Genomic DNA, 20,270 nt, shown 5'->3' on the forward strand with positions numbered 1-20,270 from the left:
GGTGATGGCTAGAGGGAAGGGGGATGGGGGCTAGGTGGAGGAGTGCAAAGGGGGAAAAGGGAGACATCTGCAATAGGGTCAATAATAAAAATAAAGGAAAACGTTTTCATGAAAAATAAAATAAAATATCATTATAATATTTTTTTAAAAAATAGAGCTTCCAAAACAGTTTTAGAGAGGAGACTGTTCCTGGTGCAGACAGGGCAGACGGGCAGAGCAGCGTGCACTAGGGAGCAGCACCCCCAGGCTGTGAGCAGGGGCTGCCTGGACGCTGTAGGAAGGCTTCTGAGACAGTGCTGGGCACGGAGCAGGGGGAGAGGTGAAGTATCAATACCGCAAATTAGTTCCTCCCTCTGGCAACCATAAGGGAAAAGCAATGTGTATAGGATATATTCGAGGAGAAGTGAGTACAACCCTGACCGGGTAGCTCAGTTGGTTCGAGGGTCATCGCATCCTGATACACCAAGGCTTCGGGTCGGATCCCCAGTCAGGGCACATACAAAAGTTGACCCAAGAATGCGTGAAGTCAGTGTGCTCAGGGTCTGTGCTGAGCGCTGTGTGTCCACCATGTCACTGACTCACAGATAAGAAACAGGAGCCTCAGGACGATTGGGTGACCGGCTCCTTGTCACGCAGGTAGTAGCCGAGCTGGGATGCAAACCCAGGGTAGGTCATACTTGACTGCCTCTCTAACTGCATCGCAGGACAATCATGGGTCCTGACACTGCAGTGGAAAGCTGTAGGACTGGCCGAACCGATTTTCTCTTGCATCTAGCACTTTCTGGCTGAGAAGGTCTGTGGGGAGAGATGTAGGCCCTGACCTCTGAGAGCATCCGGGGCATTTGAAGCCCATATGATGTCACCAGTCAAACCCTTCAGAAGTCTGCTACTGGGCAAATACAGGGTGTGTCAAAACAGGTTTACGGTTGTTCATATTGAAAATAATACAATAATAAGTAATAATACAAAAATAAACTCGCCCTGGCCAGTTTGGCTCAGCGGTTAGAGTGTCGGCCTGCGGTCCGGAGAGACCCGGGTTCGGTTCCCGCTAAGGGCATGTACTCCGGTTGCAGTTTGTCCCCGGCCTTGGTTGGTTGTGCGGGTGGCAGCCACTCGATGTGTCCCTTCACATCGATGTTTCTCTCTCTCTCTCCTTCCTCTCTCTCCCTCCCACTCTATCTGTACAAAAAATGAAAAAATATCCTCGGGTGAGGATTAAAAAAAATAAAAAATAAACTCACTGTTTCGCGCACTCACAACTGTGAGCCTTTCTGCCCACCCTGTATTCTGTCCCGGCTGAGCAGAGAGTGACCTCAGGAGCCTCAGAGACTGAGGGACTCCCTCGCCCTGACATAGTTGTTGCTCTGTGAGGCTTCAGACCTCTTTCCCTCGGTTCTACCGTGATTAGTCTCCATGCCGAAAGGGGTTTCACATCTCACAGATGTTCTGAAAACAGCAGGCCTATTGAAATCAGAACGGCCCTCGGAAAACCAGGGACGCAGAGGTCTCAGACATATTTCAGAGGGAAGACGGCTCAAAGGACCTCCCAGGAGATGGGAAGGTGCTGGCCTTCCAAAGTCTCATTCGGGCATCTGGAGATTGTCCTGAGAGTCCGCCTTTGAGAAGCCATCTCCACATTTACCGTTTCAGCCGTGATAAAGGTGAAGCCTGCTCCCGACCAAACAGTACACCCTAGAGCATTCAGCCCCGCCGGCCGCTGACCCTCCAGGATCACCACAGCCCCACCCTGACATTCTCCTGCTTTCCAGTCGGATAGTTCTAGGCCTTTGTTCTCTCGTGTGATTCTCTGAGTGGATCACGCACCTAGAACGTTACCCAGAAACCTCTTCTCTGTTCTTGTGTACCCTTTCCCTTGACTTTTCTATTCGTTTTTAATTTTTAAGTGTTTTTTCTTTATTGATTTTTATTTTTTATTTATTTTTATTTTTATTTTTTATCCTCACCCGAGGATACTTTTCCATTTTTTGTACAGATAGAGTGGGAGGGAGAGAGAGGAAGGAGAGAGAGAGAGAAACATCGACGTGAAGGGACACATCGAGCGGCTGCCACCCGCACGACCAACCAGGGCCGGGGACAAACTGAAACCGAAGTACATTCCCTTAGCGGGAACCAAACCCGGGTCTCTCCGGACCGCGGGCCGACGCTCTAACCGCTGAGCCAAACTGGCCAGGGCTCTTTATTGATTTTTAGAGAGAGAGGAAGGGAGAGGGAGAGAGATAGAAACATTGATGAGAGAGAACATCAATTGGCCGCCTCCTGCATGCCCCCAACTGGGGATCTGACCCACAACCTGGGCATGTGCCCTGATGGGGAATCGAACTGGCGACCTCTTGGTGCATGGGTTGAAGCTCAACCTGAGCCACACCTGCCAGGTGACTTTTCTATTCTTGATTCTGAGACATTCCCCCCCACTTAGCTCCACCCCACGTTTCATGAAGTGAATGGAGGAAGTGGGAGGAAATGACATTTGTTTGCCCCTCCAGTGGCAGCACGGTGAGGGGTCTTCGTGGATGTGGACTTATGTGTCCTTCACAAGGTCCCTGATAGGAAAGGAAAGTTAGAGAGTTTAAGGACTTTGTGAAAGTCAGCAGCTATTAAATGCTGTGGTCGTGTTAGGATTCAAACCCAGGAACTTCTGGTTCCAAAGCCATTTCTGGGTCCTTTTCCAGGACACCCAGGCCTCCCAAACGCTGACCAGGCCATTCTGTACATTGCTAGTCCCTTCCCTGGGCGCCTGTGTCCCAGCTGAGGTCGCCTGAGGATTGACGTTGTTCCCAAAAGTTCCGATATATTTTGTGCCCACTCTTTTCTTCTCAGGTCAAACTAAAATGAGATTAGAGTAGAAGCAGTCTTTTTAAAATAAAAATAAAAAGAAGCAGTTTCGCCCGGCTGGTGTGGCTCAGTTGACTGAGCACCAACCCATGGACTGAGTGTGCCAGTTTAATTCCTGGTCAGGGCACATGCCCAGGTTGTGGGCTTGATCCCCAGTGAGGGGCATGCAGGAGGCAGCTGAGCGATGCTTCTCTCTCACATCAATGTTTCTATCTCCTCCCTCTCTCTCTCTAAAAAATCAATGAAAACGTATTTTTAAAAAAAGAAGAAGAAGCAGTCTTTCCATGACCACTTTGGGGAAGATTTTCTTGTTTCTCAAAATTCAACAGTGTCAATAAGTTTGTGGTGCTCAAAGGTGTGGGGTGGACACATACTTCTAAGGGCCAGAGTTTCAATGTTGCATTTGTTTTTCAGAAAAAAGAGCTCAGCATAAAATGCAGCTAATAGTGAGGTTTTGTTTGGGTTTTTTTGCATAATAACAGTCGTAACTGAGCAACATTAGCTACAGACACTCCTTCCCGTAAATCCATGGAGACTCTGAAAAACACTTCAGAGAAATCCAAACCCCAAGTGGTCTTTGGCAAAGGGTAGTTGCCATGATGGTAGTTAAAGGAGGAGAATACTGAGTAGCTGCCTACAAAGGAGCACCTACAACGAAAACTAGCTGCGGCTCAGGTCCCTGGACTAAAAAATCTACATAAAAGTTTTTGCATGTGATCCCTCCTTTTTACAAGGCAAATTTGACCATGAAAACAACATGTTTAAATCACACACTTTTGACTTAATAATCCCACTCTGGAGAATTTACCTCAAGACTTTCTTGAGTCATACAAATAGGAAGACGACATATTTCTATCGCAGCATTATTTATAATTAGCAGTAAACTGGAAGCAATCTAATTTTTCAATAATCTAGAAAGACTTGGTGCGTTTTGGTATCTTAAGTCTTTGAGATACTATGCAGCTATTAAGAATATGATCACAGTGTCCAAACAAAAAAAAGGGTGTTGCATGAAAAGCATAGAACACAGAAATGCAACTATGCAGTGGTTACAGACAGGCAGAAACACATTACGCTGATAAAGACAAGGGGACAGATGGAACAGGTGAGCACGGTGAGGTTATAAATTTTCAACATTAACATTTTCTGTTGTAATGACCATATTTGGCTTTTAGGAATTTTTTTTCTTTTTCTTTTTTTCCAGTTGCAACTTATATAAAATTATTTCTTAATTATTTTTGGACCAGGAGATTATTTGACAGAGGACTATTTTACAAAGGAACATGCTAGCCAAGCGTGAAGTATAGAGAATTACTCATTCACCAATACTAATGCTGTTGTTTTAATTTGCAGTGAAGGGAATTTGGCTACCAAGCAGGTTGTGTTTCTTCAGAGACCGGTTATATGGAATTCAGCAGCTCAAACACCAGAAGTGAGTAATACTGATGCTTTATGAACTGAATGTTGTATCGAACCTCTTAATCCTGGAACTCTCTTTGTAATTCTGAATGGTGAGTACAGCCGGGGAAGTGCAATGGTAACAGTCTTCGAAGCAACGATAAAACAAGGGAAACATGCCAGCGCCCAGGCTACTGAGCCGGTTCTGAAGGGGATCAGGGCAGGCCGCCCCAAAATATGCCCCTTGGGCATCGGGATCATTTTGAGCTGAAGGCAGTTAAGAAACGGCAGACACAGGAGGAACACTCTACCCTCCTGCTTCCTGACAAAAAAGCAGGGCATGCATTTCCCCCTGCAAAGTGACGTAAGTCCCCTTTATGAAGTAGTCTCCCTCTCCTGCGCCAGGAAGAGTAGACAGTCACCAGAGACGACCCGTCACCGGGGCCGCAGTCTGCATAAAGGAACCTCACGCAAATAACCCTGCCTTCCGCCAGTTCCCCATGTACCTACCTTCCCACAATTTTCTGCCCCTAAAAGCCCAAACCCTTTTCCGTTGGTCACTCCTCTACAATTTATTGCCCTTTGTTAAGGTGATATAGAAGCTCAGAGTCTAACTGCCTCTTGGGGTTTTTACTACTTCTCTGTGAAGCTCCCCTGTGCTTCCAAAACAAGCCTTTTCTTCTGCTAACCCGTCAGTTTAATTCGCTGGCCCCAGGGTAGAGGGAACGCTTCTACCTCCCTTCTGGTTCTCAGTCTCGTACACGGAGGAGCCTAATCCTGCCACAGATTTGTGCAATCTGTCTATCTTGACCTCTGTCAGTACTTTTATATTGTCTCCATAACTTCACATTTTTTCTGCCCTGTATATTTTCTTATTCTGTGTATTGTCAACCTAAGAAACATCCAAACCAGTAGTATAGAGAGTTTTTATGAGTTTGTTTGAGCAAGACTGACAGCAATTGTAAAATCTCAACAGATTGAGAAAATGCTCCGGAGAATGGCAGTTTTGCAGTTTATTTCATACGTTACAATCAAAGGAGGAGGCATAAGGAGGGTCACGTGAAATCCATCGGTGTAGATCAGGGAGGTGGAAAAAGCAAAGCAGAGAAGTAAGTCTCTGAGACTGGATAAAGGGTAAAATGGGGAGACTTCTTTTACATTGGTGGGGACAGGGTGGTTAACAATTAACATTTACAACACATACATAGTATTTGGGCAACAAGATAACAATGAGCGTTCTGTGTTTGCATGCTCTGGGGCCAGATTGTGCCCTGAGAGGTCTGGAAAAAGGGGGGATTATTCAGACATTCCAAAGGTATGTTATTTTAAACACAAAAAGACAAGAGACAGGCTCACTTAAGGTAATGATTGACCTTAAAGATTGTCAGGGAAGATTCCGGCCTAGGAAATGGCTACCTGCCAAGACTCACTTTTAGTTAGTAAGTTTTCATTTCAGACCATCCTATGTGGTTACTTTGGGTCTCTGAGTTTGTAAGACCCCCACCCCCACCCCCTGCAGGCCTCCCCTGAGGCTATCAGATTTAGGGTGTGGCCCCTGTTTTGTCCACTATATTAAAAAATATTGTTTTAGAAAACTAAGGTTATCTAAACTAGCAAAGCTAAACTGACAGTATGCAGTATAAACTTTCGCGTACTCACAACTGTAAACCTACTTTTGCCCCACCCTGCATATAATACAGCCATGCTAAAATGTCTCACATTAATTTTTTTATTTTAATCCTCACCTGAGGATATTTTTCTATTTTTCATCAGCTAGAGTGGGAGGGAGGGAGAGAGAGAGAGAAACATTGATGTGAGAGAGACACATCGACTGGTTGCCTCCCCCATGACCTGACCAAGGCCAGGGAGGAGCTACAACCAAGGTCTGTGCCCTTGACCGGAATCGAACCCGCAACTCATTGCCTCAAGGGCCAACAGTCTAACCACTGAGCCAGACCAGCCAGGGCTAAAATAATCTTTCAATGAAAAAACATGAGCGAAAGGGTCTGGCTGGCTCCAGAGCTAGGAAGGTAGAGAGGTAGACCGGCAAACAGGAAGATTCCTCCCCGGAGCAGGAGAGCAGTGATCGAGACCGTAGGTGGCAGACAGGCCGCGTTGCCCAGGGGTGAGCCCCGACACCTCTGCCCCGGCGTCACTCCCAGTGAAAATGGCTCAAGGTCACAAGTTTATTAAGAAGCATTCCGTCAGGAAGAATCAAGGATGGGTATATGTAGAGAATGGCCAGAAAAAGGTTTGATTCTCCTTTCTTCGAATCAAAAGCAACTTCGGACCGTGCTACAGCCTTCTCTTCTTTTGGAGAAGTATTCTACCATGGCCGTCGTTTCGGAGGAAAGAGCAAGAGAACTGACAGTTTCACGAGAGTTTGATTGACTGAAGGTCATGGAGTTGGTGTCGAGAATTTCATAATGAAGAAAGTGTATTGTTGGAATTTTTTTCTTCTGAAGTTATCAAGACCTTTCCTTTTGGAATTTGTTTTGTTCTTTACAGATATGTGCAATATTCTAGGTAACTTGAGAATTTTTTGAACATGGAAAATGCCAATTCAAAATATTTATACTCTCATTTACTGCCTCAGTTTTCTATAAAATATTGAAAGATAGTTTTAGTAAAGCTAGAAAACTTTTAGAAGAAAAAAAAAAAGAGAGAGAAATGTTCATGAAGTGGAACTAGGCAAAAAGTTCTTAGACATGACCCCAAAAGTATAATCTATAAATTAGATTTTATCAAAATTAGCAACTTTTGCTCTATTAATAACACTAAGAAAATGAAAAGACAAGCTACAGACTGGGAGAAAAAAACTTGCAAATCACATTATAACAAAGGACGTATGTCCAGACTGTATCAAGTACTCTCAAAATTCAACAATAAGAAAATGACCCAGTTAAGCCCTGCCCGGTTTGGCTCAGCGGTTAGAGCATCAGCCTGCGGTCCTGAGAGACCCGGGTTCGGTTCCCGCTAAGGGCGCGTACCTCGGTTGCAGTTTGTCCCCGGCCCTGGTCAGTTGTGCAGGTGTAGCCACTCGATGTGTTCCTTTCGCATCGATGTTTCTTTCTCTCTCTCTGTTCCTCTCTCTCCCTCCCACTCTACCTGAGCAAAAAATGGAAAAATGTCCTCCGGTGAGGATTAAAAAAAAAAAGAAAATAACCCAGTTAAAAAATAATTAAAAGACTTGGACACCTGCCCTGGCTGGCTTGGCTCAGCAGATAGAGCGTTGGCCCATGGACCAGAGAGGCCTGGGTTCGGTTCCCGCTAAGGACATGTAGCTTGGTTGCGGCCTGTCCCCGGCCTTGGTTGGGGTTGTGTGGGTGGCAACCACTCAAGGTGTCTCTCTCACATTGATGCTTCTCTCTCTCCTTCCCTCCCTCTCTCCCTCCTGCTCTATCTGAAGATAAATGCAAAAAAAAAAAAAGACTTGGACACCTCATCAATGAGAATATGTAGATGAGAAATAAGTACATAAAAAAGACACATAAATCATTAGCCATTAGGGAAAGGCAAATGAAAACCATGATGAGATACTACTATCGTACACCTGTTAGAATGACTAAAATAAACAATACCGACAGTACCAAGAATATCCTTGGGTGAGGATTAACAACAACAACAAAAATGAATGATTTAACTTCAACAGAAATGTCTCTCTCCTGTAATAGTCTAAAGCTGGGCAGGCAGGCGGCAGGGGTAGAGCACGGCTCTGCGTCGTGGCTACTCAGCTCTGCTGCCTTGGCTTCTGCCCCTGGACCCAAGGCTGCTGTCACAGTTGTCACGTCCAGCCAGCAAGAAGTCGTGAGGAATTCCAGGCATGCCTGCAGGGCTCTGACCCCCAAGTCACAGACATATTTCTTCTCACATCCCATTTATTTATGTTGCCACAAGCATCTGCAAGGGAAGCTGGGAAATGTAATCTGGGCGACCTTGAGCTGGTACCACAGTGAAATACCACATGTCCAGCTAAAGATTGCACGGAGGTGGGGAGGAGTTCTGCTATTAAAAGAAAGATGGAGAGAATAGATGCTGAAAGACAGGAGTTTAATTTTAATGGTTCCCATTTTACATTTATTTTTCTTCTGTAGAGCAGTTTTGCATTCAAATAATTTTCTTGTCTTTAAAATATATCTCAAAATGAATGATTTCAAGAGATAAAGACTTCTTGGACACACTTGTTGAATTATTTCTCTAACGCACACCAAGAAGTTGAAGGAGCAGCAGCCAGAAAACTGTTCTGAATTAGATCTTTCCCACGGTAACGACAATAAAATTATATGAATAGCAAGAAATATTTCATATATCCATCAACTTCTTTCCTCACCTTACAGTAAGACAATTATTTAGCAAATGTTATTCTTACTTTTTTAGTCATTTGAAGTTAATTTGAAATTATTTGAAAGTCATAAGGGTCATATTTCATTCATTAGCTGTTAGTATCCTCGATGGAAGTCCTTGTGAAATTAAATCAGGTCCCCGTGTGAATAAGGATGTCAGGTATCTTAAGGAGCATCATGTACAAATAAAGAGGATCTCTGTTTTAATCACTCTGCCATCTTGCCTCCTCTCCAAGGAACTGCAGTGGCTAAAGCTAGGTACTGAGCCCTAAAAAGTCATTTATTTCTGAACCATTTGTCAAAAGACTTTCTTTTTCCCACTGACTTTCCTGGGCTCCTCTGTTGAACATCAGTTGAGCATGTACGAGTGGTATATATGACTAAGCCTGGCAGTATAGCATGGAAAATCTTTCTTTACTGACCAAAGGAAATATTCAAAATATAGTACCAAAGGGGAAAGTGAGCTGTACATTTCTCTGTGTGTAGCAAACACATAGCTATCTAGAGAAGAAAACAGTAAAGTACATCAAATTTTTACAGTAGTAGCTCTGCAAGATGGGATTGTGGGTGGGTTTTGCTTTTTTCTTTGTTTTTGCCAGGTTTTCTACACTGAACGTGTATTTTGTAATAGAAGGAAATTTTTATTTGGGACCACAAATCTACTCATATCTTTTGCAGATGTGGGTAATATAAGTGTGAAAAGAATAAGGTAAGATACTCAGACTCCAGTCCAAGGCCAGCCTTTCCCTGACCTCGGGCAAATCCCGTCTTCCATCGGGCCTGAGTCCTACCTCTGTAGAACAAGTGGTTCAAAGAGATGATCTCTAAAGGCTGGCCAGGCTTTAGTCTCCTACACTTCAAGTTGATAAGAACACTGCAAGTTGATATGTTAGAAAAGGTATTATTTCCTGTGGAGTGAGGGTGGAGTAGGGGAGGCATTATCATTGCTGAAAATGTATTTATTAAGTCACATGGGCCCTGGCTGGTTTGGCTCAGTGGCTAGAGCATTGGCCTGTGGACCAGAGAGTCCCAGGTTCGGTTTCCGCTAAGGGCACGTACGTCAGTTGCAGTTTGTCCCTGGCCCCGGTTGGGGTCCTGTGGGTGGCAACCACTCAATGTCTCTCTCACATTGGTGTTTCTCTCTCTCCCTCCCGCTCTATCTGAAGATGAATGCAAAAATGTCCTCGGGTGAGGATATAGATAAATAAAAATTTTAAAAAAACAAGTCATATGGTAAACCTGGCTGGGGTGGCTCGGTGTATTGAGCTTCATCCCATGGACTGAGAGGTCCTGGTTTGATTCCCAGTCAGGGCACATGCCCAAGTTGTGGGTCAAATCCCCAGGGGGGGGGGGGGCATGCAGGAAGTAGCCAATTCTTTCTCATGAATGTTTTTCTCTCTCTCTCCCTCTCCCTTCCTCTCTCTCTAAAATCAATAAAGAAAAAATTATTTTAAAAAAGAAAAAGTGTTCTGAAATCTTTTTTCGAGTTACCATGTGAGGTGTTTGTCATCTTCTAACACATGATATTTATATTTGGTGGCTGTCTACTTGACACTTATCTAAAAGTGAATTACTATGAATATCTTGTTATTCTGAATAATGCCCAATTTTTACTAAGAAAATTCTCATTGAGTATGTGGGTGTGGGCCTCTAGTGCCAGGTATACAATAAAGAATTTATTGCAAAATTTACCTTCGGCTCCGGTGCTGGGGAGGGAGGAAAGATCCAGGCAGCCAAGTGCTCCCGGGCTCTCTGCCCTCCCAGTTCATTCATTCAGCGGTGAACGAATTCTGGCCCTGGCCGGTTTGGCTCAGTGGTTAGAGCTTCGGCCTGCGGTCCAGAGAGGCCCGGGTTGGTTCCCACTAAGGGCATGTACCTCGGTTGCAGTTTGTCCCTGGCCCTCGTTGGTCGTGAGGCTGGCAGCCACTCGATGTGTCCCTTTCATGTCGATGTTTCTCTCCCTCTCTCTCTCTCTCTCCCACTCTGTCTGAACAAAAAATGGAGAAATGTCCTCGGGCGAGGATAAAAAAAAAACCAAACAAGAGTGAATGAATTCTTTATGCACATGGGAAAGGGAGCCAGTAGCCAGGCTTGAGAAAGGAACCCAGTATGGCAGGACCCAGCAGCTCTGCCTGCAGCCAGAAGGCTGGATCCTCACTGGCCAGCGTCCCAGTGCCGGAGCTCAGGCCCTTCTCAAATCCGGTACCCAGTGTGAGAGTCAACCCGGCAGGCTCCACTCCTTGTTTGCAATTCAATACATTTGGTGAGTGAGAATAAAAAGGAAAAGGATTTGCGATTGGTTGTTTGCATTTGATGAACGCAAGGGGGCCGATGGAAAATGACACGCCCCCCAGCTCTATCTGACTGGGGACCACGAGGCTGGGCTTTTGTTGAAGCAGGACCACTGTGGACCTGTCCCCTTGAACTGCCCAAGGACGCAGGAGCTCTCCCTCGCATGCAGCATGGGGAGCGCTCCATGTTGGCATGAACAGTGGTGACACTCCACAGGAGCAGAATCCACTTGAGTAAAGCTGTTTGCTTTATGTGTTTGCCTTGAAAACCAGTAGAAGATACTGTTGTGTCTTATACATACAGTTCAACAACCCTTTTGTAAGACTAGCCTGAGCATCTGACTTCTATGAGTTCTAAGAATTTTATAATTTTAGCTCTTACATTTAAGAATATGTAACCCTAGTTCCCACACAACATATAAATGAACTTTCAGCAAATAAACACTTTGTAAATTGGGAAATCATTGTGCTTTTTACATTTATCCCTCTGATCCCTGGTCAGTGTGACTCAGGTGGTTAGAGCGTCATCCCGTGCGCTGAAGGGTGGAGGTTCGATCCCCAGTGAGGGCATATACTCAGGTTGAGGTTCGACCCCCAGTTGGGCTGTGGGTGGGAGGCAACCAATCAGTGCTTCTCTCTCACATCGATGTTTGTCTCTCTTTCTCTTTCTCCCTTTCTCTCTCTCTAAAAAGAAATCAATTTAAAAAATTTTTTATTTTATTTATTTATTTATTTTTATCCTCACCCGAGGACATTTTTCCATTTTTTGTTCAGATAGAGCGGGAGGGAGAGAGAGGAACAGAGAGAGAAACATCGATGTGAAGGGACACATCGAGTGGCTGCCACCCGCACGACCAACCAGGGCCGGGGACAAACTGCAACCGAGGTACGTGCCCTTAGCGGGAACCGAACCCGGGTCTCTCTGTACTGCAGGCCGACGCTCCAACCGCTGAGCCAAACCGGCCAGGGCCACTTTAAAAAATTTTTAAATGTATCCCTTTTGTTTCTCTTTTTTTATTTCCCCCTGTTTAATTTTTTTTTGTGTGCCTAGGAGTTTTGTGCCTAAATTTTTTGGTGCCTATTCTCATCCATGTCATGTTACCGGTATTAAGGAAGCTCGTGATGGGAACCTCACGGGCGGAGCAGCCAGGGGAGCTGGTCCGGCTCTCCAGGAGCCTCCCTGTCCCCGACCGAGACACTGCATCCTGACGGGGCTCCCTGGCACAGACCGTGCCCCCCTCTGTTCTGAACCGCACGGAGAACATGGCCAGCCCCCAGTCAATGTGCTGAGCTGTGCCATTTGGCCGGAGTTATTGGCGACTCCTCTTTGCAGCCCTTTCTTAAGTGGGTGTGAGGCGGCCGCTGGAACACTTTTTCTGTCGTTAGATCCCAATGAACACCAGAAAAAGATGGAACCTTTAATGTGTTTCTACCCCGCTTTGTTCCCCAAAGTGTGATCTCAACAGGTTTCTCTCCTCAGACAAGTCACTGAGGGTCCAGACAGGTACACAACCAACCTGCCAATGACCAGAATGATGTGCCCGGAAGCAACAGAGGCTGTGAAACAGGCGCCCATTGTCCCCTGGGGGGGGTGAAGGTCTCCCCGCTGGTCCTGAGATGCCCAGGACCTCCAAGAGCAGAGCAGAGAGCAGTGGGCGCTAGAGCAGAGGGACAGGAGAGCACCCAGCTTTTAACTCCTGGTTGCCCATCTCTGTTTCAGAGGAAAGCCAGCCGGCACGCGAAAGGTGAAGACAGAGGCAAAGGCACCAGCAGGAGCATTGGATTGGACACGGCCATGTCACAACCTGCAGAGAACAGAAACCTGCCCGAGGAGGGCCCCTCCCCCTGCCGAGAGTGCTGGATGGAGGAGAAGCGGCCGCCCCCCCCCAGCGGCTTCGCGGGGTTCGGCGGCGCGGGCGTCCTGCGGGAGCTAGACGAGGGACAGTTTGACCAGGAAGATGGAGCCACTCAGGTCACCTGCATGTGAGCACAGCAGCGCAGCACAGAAGGCCTGCGCGTGATTATCAATTGCTGCCAACTGACTGGGTTATATTACTTTCTCTGCATTTAAGTAGTACTTTGAATTTGTCCAGGCTCGGGCTTTCTTCTAATCTGCGTAAACTTTGGCTCAACCCCCCAGACAAGGAAGAATAACCCACAGATTTGTAAATTTAGACTCATGTTTACACTTCTCTCAAATAAAATCATCTGTTTACACAGAGGTCTCATTAGGGTATTAACTGATGATAATCTACTTCATTTTCTCATGAATGCACATGGTATACTTTTCTTATCATTCCTGGTAAGAAAACTAAATATCTCCATCAGTGTTTTGCCTAATTAGAAAGTTCTCAGGAAGTTAGTCTTACTTAAACTGAAAAATAATGCCATCCCCCCACGTGTGACACACACACACACACACACACACACACTCACAGCTAATTAATGAAATACCTATTTCCTGAATATAACAATGAATCCAAATTTTGTCTTTAACCGTGGCATGTATATAAAGCAAACCCTTATTTGTTCAAATATTCTTTGAAAAAAATCTTTGTTGCTGTCTTTGCTAAGGGCCACCATGTTACCAGCCCTGTGCTGACCCACTGAGCTTAAAGTTTGTTGTTTCTAGTAGCTGAGAAATAGAGCAAAGCAGTGCCCCCTACCATTCGATACGGAAATAACCCAATCTCAACATTTAAAAACCTTAATAAACAGAAATAATTAATTTTATTTCTTTTATATTGCAAATAGTGTGAAAAGGGAAAATATCAACTGGGAGTGGAAACTGAAGCCTTTTATATCTGTCTAGATTTGAATTATGCTTTTATTTCGATGGCTAAATCACGAAGCAGGTGGAAACCCAGAATTTTCCATCTTGCAGGAGTAAAATGTGCTTGTAGCACATGCGATGGGTCTGGTGGCCTAGCTGTGCCATCTCTGTTGACAGGGATGCCTTTGCCTTGCCCAGACTTTGAGGGGTAAAGATTAAATTTCTACAAAATATAGGATTTGCATTCCTCTGTCAAAGGCTTACTTACTTTGAAATGTGGGAACCTTCAACTGAACAACTGACTTTGCCATTACTGAGTTCAACATATTATATATTTTTATTAGCATTGGTTTTGACATTATAAGATCATTTGAATAATAAAATGTCATTTGTCGCTGGGCTATTGTTTTATTAAACACAAATGTTCATAATATGTTTTGTACATTTATGTATTATGTGTATCAAATATCTAGTGTAACTAAGTCAATCTCCATGAACTGTAAATAAGATTAACATGGTATCATTCCACTTGTACCATGCTGAAGCATTACCTATATAGGTAGAAAGGAACTTAAGAATATTCTATTCAGAATTATTCTGTGGAAATAGCTATCAACAATATTTGCAGAAATGTTTTTTGTTTTTATTTTTATTTTATTTTTTTAATCCTTACCGGAGGACTTTTTTTTCCATTTCTTTGTTCAGATAGAGTGGTAGAGAGAGAGAGAGAGAGAGAGAGAGAGAGAGAGAGAGAGAGAGAGAGAAACATCGATGTGAAAGGGACACATCAAGTGGCTGCCACCCGCATGACCAACCAGGGCCGGGGACAACTGCAACCGAGGTACACGCCCTTAGTGGGAACCAAACCCCGGTCTCTCTGGACCGCAGGCCGACATTCTAACCGCTGAGCCAAACTGGCCAAGGCTTGTTTTGATTTTTAGATGAACCTAAGTTCCATATTCAAGAGCTGGTGAATGTTTGGTAGACACAAGCATTACTTCTGGAGCGCACAAAATGCCACAAGTTAGGAAACACAGAAAGGGTACTCAGGAAAATCAGACAGCGTGTCCAGTGCCAGGGTCCGCAAAGGCAGGGTCCTGTGTCATTCCGTCAGTGCAGAGGGGATTCACGGTATATCAATCACTTCTAATTTTTTAAAGTTTGTGTAAGCTTACTTTCTTCTTAGAGTTTGCTTTTATTTCTTATTTTTTTTTAAATTTTTGATTAGAATAAACAGCAGTTGTATCCTCAAAACCTATTTCATAAGCATTTATTCCAACGATTCTTAAATTATATGGCAAATTTGTATTATAGTGAATAAATAATGACCAAGTGGTTCTATAGTGTCATATATATATATGGCTTTGAGTCTATTCTTTAAAAAAAAATAACAAAACTTGAACTCTGTATGCCCGAGGAGTTAAATGTGACTAACCTTATTACCTGCCAGTTGTATAGTCCACTCTTTTCATAACACATGTAATTCCTTAGGGGCTCTGGCATGTGAATTTTTAATATCTATAAGTTAGGATGAAAAGACTCAAGATCATAGATGTGAGGGTGGAGTTCTGCCATTCCCCTTGGTACGGTATCTATGGCACTTCTGTCTTAGGTTTCAGTGACTCCTTGCTAGTTCCACCCCATTTGGATTAAAGTCAACCTATTATCTTTCATGGACAACACTAACACCTAGTCACCAGAGAAATCACTGTCAACATCACTAAAGTTCTCTTCAGGAGAGATAAACAAAAGAGTCACTCTCTTTAAGGGACTCCAGGGCTAGCAGGAGTCTTCAGACACCCACGCAAGCAGGAGGCAGAGCTGTAGTCAATCCAAATCACAGCTACCTCAAGTCCCTTGTTTTATCAGGAGCAGGTGCTTATACATATGAATATAAATGTCCCAGATGCATTTTCCTTTCTTTCATTTGGGAAGAGCTAAGGAGTGGTCTCGTTTTCCTGGCCTGTCCTCACTGGCTCCTCACCACTATTCTCTCTGGGCTGGAAGGACTGTGGCTCTCTTGACATACGACTAAGACAGACTTCCTTCTTTGAACTCCTCGGGGCTCTAGAGGATCTCCCTCTGGGAAGATTATATTTCAAGTGAGAAATCAGATGTAGTAGGTGCTAACAATGGGAGAGTATAACTAAGCATGTTAAATCAAAATGTACTGGTGGATATGTAGGAAAATGAGATAATGCAAAGCATCAGAATATCCATTTAAATAAGTATTTGTTTTGGCAATTTATCACACCATGAGAGTGAATTTTACCTTGTGCAACAGCCCAAAGTTTACAGGGCCTTAACCCTGATGATTAAGTTCTAAGATGGTGTTTGAGGTAGAAAATTAGGCAAAACTCTAAAATAATAAGCCTTGTTTCTGGTGAGGCTTATTTTTATAATAGATTCCAAAAATGCTTTGAGCATTAAAATTATTATAAGTATTAAGTAAATAAAATCAAGGTATGTATAAGTAACAAAGTGATTCTTTGCAGACTTACATCAGCCAACATTCTCATCTGCAAACAACAGAAGCTGGCCTTGGCTCATAGCAGTAAATGCTTATTTCAAAAGATATCTAGAATAGGACTTCATCAAAATTTAAAACTTTGTTCATCAAACTCAGTTTAAGGAACGAAAAAGCAAGCCAGACTGGGAGAATATGTTTGCAAAACACATACATGACAAGGACTCATATCGACAATATAGAAATGGCTCTGGCCGGTTTGGCTCAGCAGTTAGAGCACTGGCTAGAGGATCAAAGGGCAAGTCAAGGGCATGTACCTGGGTTGCTGGTTCATCCTCAATCCTGGTCAAGTCAGGGTAGTGTGGGAGGCAACTGATCAATGTGTCTCTCTCATATTGATGTTTCTCTCTGCACACCCCCCCTTCTCAATTGAAAATCAAATTATTCTTATTTTCTCATCAAAAATGGAGTCACTAAATAAAAACAGCAAGTGGGATTAGAAAATTCACCTGCATGGAAAGGAAGTTTGAATTGACCACACAAGTTTCAATCAGGTGTTCATTGCGCCCTCCCAGTTCATCACTGCTGTTCCGGAGCCAGTAGGAGTCCTGGCTCCCAGGCTTGGGCTGCCCCCAAGAACCACCCAAATGGACATCTGGGAAATCTGAAGTCTAATGTAAAAATTTCCTTGGTTGATTATGTTAAAAAAAACTAATACACACATTTAATCTTCTTCGTGTCTTAATGGGCATGCTAAGCCTCAGAGAGCTGTTTTCAACACATTTCAAAGAGAAGCACTCATGTCATAGATGGGCTAAGTAAACAACTTTTTATTTCTTACAGCAAGCGAATAGCATGTCTTTAATTTCAGTGATTTATATAAAACTGGAACACACCAAATCTGGGTATTTTATTTACATTTCCTTTTTCCTTCCCAAAATAGAGGCATATAGTTTATTATACCACACATACAAAAAGTGGGTTTTAACATTTCAATATTTTTTCTGTAAACATTAGATACATAACCACATGTCATTCTTCTGAATTTGTTCTTCTGGGAAACCATGTGTCTCAAGATTTGTCTCCTTTTGTATTAATTAGAATTCCATTTTTTAAAAACGTCCAGCTTCTGGGACTGTTGCAGTCTGATGTACTATATTTCTCCCTTTCTTCCTACCTCTGCATGTGAAGACAACCACCACGACCCAAATTCAAATGAATGAGATTCATTCCTTATTTCAAAATACCTTCCTGTAAATGTAAAAAAACCTATAAAATTGTGAAATAATATATGAGCTAATATTTAGATAATTCAAAACTCAGAAGTCATAAAGACTGCCTAAATACTAAAAATAATATTTAAAACTTCTACACAGAAAAACACTCCATAAACAACCTCAAAAGGTAAGCAAAACTGGAATCAAGAAACGATCACATGGCCCTGGCCGGTTTGGCTCAGTGGTTAGAGCCTCAGCCCGTGGACCAAAGAGGCCTGGGTTTCTTTCCCGCTAAGGGCACATACCTCAGTTGCAATTTGTCCCCGGCCCTGGTTGGTCGTGCGGGTGGCAGCCACTCGATGTGTCTCTCTCACATGGATGTTTCTCTCTCTTCCTCCCTCTCTCCCTCCCTCTTTATCTGAAGATAAATGCAAAAATGTCCTCTGGTGAGAAGAAAAGGAAAAAAGAAAAAGAAACGATCACATGACCAAGGACTAATATTCTAAGTACACTGAGATGTTAACAAAAAACAATGTATAGCCAAGTAAAAAATACTGTAAATGATACAAATAGGCAGTTTATTTAAAAAAGAAAAAAATCAATTAATGTGACTTTTTTTTTTTGTCCTCACTGGAGGACACTGTCATTTTTTGTTCAGATAGAGTGGGAGGGAGAGAGAGGAAGAGAAAGAGAAACATCGACATAAAAGGGACACATCGAGTGTCTGCTACCCGCACGACCAACCAGGGCCGGGGACAAAATGCAACTGAGGTACGCACCCCCAGCGGGAACTGAACCCAGGTCCCTCCGGACCACAGGCCAACGCTCCAACTGCTAAAACAAACCAGCCAGGGCAACAAGATTTTTTTAAATATTTTTTTTCTTTATTGATTTTAGAGAGGAAGGAAGAGGGGGAGAGAGAGATAGAAACATCAATGAGAAAGAACATCGACTGGCTGCCTCCTGCATGCCCCACACTGGGGATTTGGCCCACAACCTGGGCATGTGCCCTGACCAGGAATCAAACTGGTGACCTCTTGGTGCATGGGTCGAAGCCACACCAGCTGGGCAACATGACAATATTTTAACTCAATAAAAAACTGCAAAACAGCCCTGGCTGGTTTGGCTCAGCGGTTAGAGCGTCAGCCTGCGGTCCACAGAGACCCGGGTTCGGTTCCCGCTAAGGGCACGTACCTTGGCTGCAGTTTGTCCCCGGCCCTGGTTGGGTCGTGTGGGTGGCGGCCACTCGATGTGTCCCTTTCACATCGATGTTTCTCTCTCTTCTTCTCTCTCCTTCCCACTCTATCTGAGTAAAAAATGGAAAAATGTCCTCGGATGAGGATAAAAAAAAAAAATTAAAAAAAAAAACAAAAAAAACTGCAAAACAAAAACCAAAAAAAGATGCCTTTTTTTTCTCATTGAGTTAGCAGTTTTAAAAAGATTGATAATACCCAATGTTGGCCAGTGTATTGAGCCTGGAGGGGAGCAGCCTCCTTATAACCATGAAATAGCTGGGCCTGAGAATGGAGGCCATGTCCCAGGGATGATGGAACTGGAAGACAGGCGCCTGAGACACCAATGTCGGACCCTGGAACTGATGCACTAACCCAGGATTGCTGCCCTCTGGTCTTGTTACAAAGAAAAGCAAAACCTTATTTGGTTAAGGCACTCCATTCCAACACAGGCTGCCTAATTCAGTCCTACTCATATAAGAATGAAAGGGGTTTTCCAAGGATGAGTTACAGCAATGCTCGGAAACATAGCATAGCCAAGTGGAGTAGCCCACGCTTAGGAGCCAGGACTGAATTCAGAGCCTGACCCTAGCTCCCTGTTCCTGTGGACACAAATTAAATTGTATGAGGATTAAGTGGGATATTGTGGGACTGTACTTACCACAGTTCGTGACACCTAGTTACATGCTCAATAAATTGAAACCATTATTTTTTTAAAGATCTGTTTTTGTTTGTAAAGTTCTTTGTGGTGTGGTGAACAAGATTACACCTGGGGAAATGCCAGAAGAAATGCAGGGCATCTTTAAAATTTGAATATAATATTCACAAACATTTCAATAAATTTCTAGGTGGTTAATAAAAAGATTCATCACTACTTTGCCAAGTATGTTAGGTAGTTCACCGATCTCCTGAAGAACCAGAGACCAAAACTAGATGCTCAGCAGCCAAGGACAAACAGAAGACCATGCTGCTATCACTACAGGCACACACTGCTAAAGGCAGACACCCTGAATAAAAGAGGAGGAGGAGGAGGAGGGGAGACCTCTTGATTAAGAATGCTTTTTAGGCCCTGGCTGGTTTGGCTCAGTGGTTAGAGCATTGGCCTGCAGTCCAGAGAGACCCGGGTTCGGTTCCCGCTAAGGGCACGTACCTCAGTTGCAGTTTGTCCCCGGCCCTGGTTGGGTCATGCAGGAGGCAGCCACTCGATGTGTCCCTTTTACATCGATGTTTCTCTCTCTCTCTCTTCCTCTCTATCCCTCCCACTCTACCCGAACAAAAAAAATGGAAAAATGTCCTCGGGTGAGGATAAAAAATAAAACAAATAAACAAAAAGAATGCTTTTTAGTTTTCAATGCGCAGGCTCTTGACAGCAATGAAGCCCTCCTGCTGAAACAGAATCCCTATGAGAAGATGCAGGTTCACTCTTTTCATTCATTTAACATTTATTGACTCTTGGTCACATGCCATGCCAGGGACTAGAGAGCAAACAGACACAGTCTTGCCCTAATGGAATCAATAGGCTAGCAGAGAAGAAAGATAGATGAATAATAACAGAAATAATTATGTATTTGTAGTTCATGGAAATACTCTTAGAGGAAGGGAAGTTTGCTGGGAGAGCATATAACAGACAAATCTAATACATTCAAGGCTAGGGAAGGCTTCCCTGAGCAAATGATATTTGATACAGTATTTCTAA

General features: G+C 43.8%; 1 protein-coding gene across 1 annotated transcript in view; it reads left to right on the top strand.

Moving 5' to 3' along the window:
• RFTN2 (raftlin family member 2) overlaps positions 1 to 13,268 on the top strand; it is a 57,818-nt gene extending 44,550 nt beyond the window's left edge. The window contains exons 8-9 of the mRNA XM_036254544.1: positions 4,207 to 4,285; positions 12,606 to 13,268. Of these exons, the coding sequence (XP_036110437.1) occupies positions 4,207 to 4,285; positions 12,606 to 12,872 (346 nt within the window). The 3' untranslated portion in view covers positions 12,873 to 13,268. The remainder of the gene's footprint in view (positions 1 to 4,206; positions 4,286 to 12,605) is intronic.
• Positions 13,269 to 20,270: the final 7,002 nt, after the last annotated feature.

The sequence above is a fragment of the Molossus molossus genome, unplaced genomic scaffold (assembly GCF_014108415.1).
Source record: "Molossus molossus isolate mMolMol1 unplaced genomic scaffold, mMolMol1.p scaffold_m16_p_11, whole genome shotgun sequence".
Taxonomy (NCBI): Eukaryota; Metazoa; Chordata; class Mammalia; order Chiroptera; family Molossidae; genus Molossus; species Molossus molossus.